We start from the raw sequence: 3,081 nt of genomic DNA on the forward strand, positions 1-3,081 counted from the left end.
GGTTGGGGCTGGGCCCTATCTATTTGACTATGCCTAGAACACCTCTAGCAAGCAGGGGTCTGGCCAACACAGACCTCCATTTGCACTGACAATGTAGAAATGAAACTAGTTAGCTAGGCATGGTGACACCAGCCTATCAACCCAGAACTCAAGAAACTGAAGCAGGAAGATTTCATGAGCTGGAAGCCAGTAAGAGCTCTATAGTGAGACTTTGTCTCAAAATAGATGAGAGAGGAGGGGTATGGAGTTACAGAAAGTAGAAGGGTAGGGGCGGGGATGGGGAGTTCATATCTAATGTGTACAATTTGGAGTAGAAGGGTGTAGTGATAGCTTCAGTATACTGTGCATGCAGATAGTAACAAAACACTTGCCATTTTGACTTTATTTACTTGCTTTTGCAAAGATATTGAGCCCACATAAGGCACATGCTAGGCAGCTATTCTACCACTGAGCCACATCCCAGCCCCTCACTGGGGGATTCCAGGCAAGCATTTTACTACTGAGCCATATTCCTGGCCCCTTGCTGGTGGTGCCTTTAGATAAGTGTTCTACCAATGAGCTGTATTCAGTGGCTTTTTTTTTTTTAACTTTTTACTTTGAGATTAAGTTATGTAGACTGGACCAGGCTCAGCATTAATGGTTTTGTTTGGTTGGTTTTGGTTTTTTGAGACCAGATTTCTCTGTGTAGCCTTGGCTGTCCTGGAACTCACTCTGTAGACCAGGGTCACCTCAAACTCAGGGAGTTCGACTGCCTCTGCCTCCTGAGTGCTGGGATTAAAGGTATGTGGCACCACATCTGGCTTAGCTTTAGTGGTTTTTAAAGTGTGTGTGTGTGTGTGTGTGTGTGTGTGTGTGTATGCACATGCATGTGCATGCATGTGTTCAAGTATGCCATGGCATAGATGTGTAGATCAGAGGTCAAAAGTTGCGCTCACCTTCCACCTGGTTTGGGACAAGGTCTCTTGTCCCACCTGGGCATGCCAAGCTAGGTGGTCTGAGCTTCCGGAGATTCTCCTGTCTACCCCTCGCACCTTGCAGTAGGAGCCCTGGAATTATATGATTGATACTTTGTCTGGCTTCATGTCTGGAGATTTGAACTCAGGTCCTCACATTTGCATGAAAAACATTTTACCTGCTAAGCCAACTCTCCCCAGCTCAGTGTTAATCACTTGAAATCACCAGAACAGGTTCTTATCTACAAAAGATTTAGACAGAGACTCCCAGGTTGGGAAAGGGTTCTTCATTGCACATTTAATAGTTCATGCAGCACTTGGTGACATAAATAGGGGACGGAGGAGCAGGGCCACAGAATCCACAGATAGTCCACAGTGCAGGCAAGACACACATAGCCAGGGCCACACAGCGGGGAGCTGATGGTCAGCTGGAAGGGTCACCTAGACGTGCACAGCAGGGCAAGAAAAGGTTGATCACACTGTCTCATGACATGCCGGTCACCCAGGGGACACTAAGCAGTTGTGGACACTCATGTGGCCCTCGGGTCTGGCTGGCTCATATCACACTCCACTGTGGATGGTTTAGGGATGTGGGGTCAAGCCTGGTTTCAGTACATCATCCCCTCTTGTAAGGGAGCAGAGAGACTCGGGTGAGAGGTGTTTGGGAGTCAGGGGACAGGGACTCAGGCTTTACACAGAGAGTCTGGGAGGGCTCAAACCTACAACTTTAACCAGCAAGTTGGAGTTCCTTGCTGTTCCTTGGAGTCTTCAATAGGCAGGTAGACAGAGTCATGGCTCCTGGTCTCCAGGAGATGGGGACTCAGCCCAGACTCATCACGTTTGGAAAGCCCCGCCATCGGCCACACTTCCTGCCCAATCTGGGCGTCCAGCCAGTAAGGGGTCACAGGCTTGGCCTGTCCTGACATGAGGTCAGAGTGCCTGGCCTACCCAGAAATGGACTTTCCAAGCGCTCTGAGAGTAGAGAGGGCTCAGCCACCACCTCCTGACTTTCGGGGGCCATAGCTTAGTCTCTGGATAGAAGGCTAGGATCAATTTGGGTCCCTCAGGGGTCCTTCTGAGAGTTGGGGACATTTGGCAGGTACCAAGAATGCCTTTCGACCTCTGTTTCTGCTCTCAGCTTGATTGCTCATTTGATGACATCTCCATTTGTCAGAATCTGTTTTACACCTGGGCCTAGACCAGAGAATCTTACAAGGACCAGGGACAGTGTTCTGATTAACTCCCAGCTCTGGGGGAAAGCTACAAGGGTGGCAGCAGCCCCACTCTTGAGACCTGGCAGGACACAGGACCAAGTATGGGGATCAGACAAGACTTCCCAGAAGACTTGGAGAGGGGGATAAGGTGGCCCCAAGATAAGGCTGCAGGGGGAGCCAGCTGTCACTTCCCTGGTCTGGGGATACAGTTGCCTCTTGCCCTTTATTTTTTAAAAAGCACAAGATGGTTATTTATTCCAAAAGTGAGTCCAGAGGAAGGGGAGGCTCCAGGCTAGGCACCAGCCCCACTCAGCTACTAACCAGCAGCTCCCAGGCCTCTGGCATAGGAAATGGGTCACAGGGCCACATGAGGAGGCCTCCAAGGGCGCAGGTGCAACACAAGCTCAGACAGTCAGGGAGATGAAGCTGTTGTAACGCTGGATGTTTCTCTTTAGGATCTCAGAACAGGGGCCCAGGACTCGCTCAAAACGAGGCCGGTCTAACTTCACACACTTGAGGGGACCCCGGGCCACCACAGTGGCTGCCCGGGGCCGATTCAGCAGCAGGGCAATCTCCCCTGGAGGAATGAAAGAAGAAAGTCAAGGTTCATGATATGGGACGGCCTTCCTTCCCGGGGGGGGGGGGTGCCAAGTAAACCTGTATTTTCTTCCTTTTCTTTTCCTTCTTTTGTTGAAACAGGGTCCCATATGTCCCAGACTGGCATAGGACTCACTATAGAACTGAAGGACTTTGCCGATCCTCTTGTCCCCTCCGAGTGTTAGGGCTTACAAACTGCACTGCCGCACCTGGTATATGGGGTGCTGGGGATTGAACTCATGAATTCTTAACCCTGGTCTTGAATTACAAATGGTGTGTGTGTGTGTGTGTGTGTGTGTGTGTGTGTGTGTGTGTGT

At 50.3% G+C, this 3,081-nt stretch overlaps 1 protein-coding gene across 4 annotated transcripts in view; it reads right to left on the reverse strand.

Moving 5' to 3' along the window:
• Positions 1-1,225: 1,225 nt before the first annotated feature.
• The window catches only part of Prkar1b (protein kinase cAMP-dependent type I regulatory subunit beta), a 140,746-nt gene continuing 138,890 nt past the window's right edge, over positions 1,226-3,081 (reverse strand). For 3 of the 4 annotated variants that reach the window (XM_029533623.1, XM_029533621.1, XM_029533622.1), the window contains exon 11: positions 1,237-2,744. In XM_029533623.1, the coding sequence (XP_029389483.1) occupies positions 2,572-2,744 (173 nt within the window). In that variant the 3' untranslated portion in view covers positions 1,237-2,571. Of the gene's footprint in view, positions 2,745-3,081 lie in introns of all 4 variants that reach the window. The other variant, XM_021186831.1, reaches the window with a different exon arrangement.

The sequence above is a fragment of the Mus pahari genome, chromosome 23 (genome assembly GCF_900095145.1).
Source record: "Mus pahari chromosome 23, PAHARI_EIJ_v1.1, whole genome shotgun sequence".
Taxonomy (NCBI): domain Eukaryota; kingdom Metazoa; phylum Chordata; class Mammalia; order Rodentia; family Muridae; genus Mus; species Mus pahari.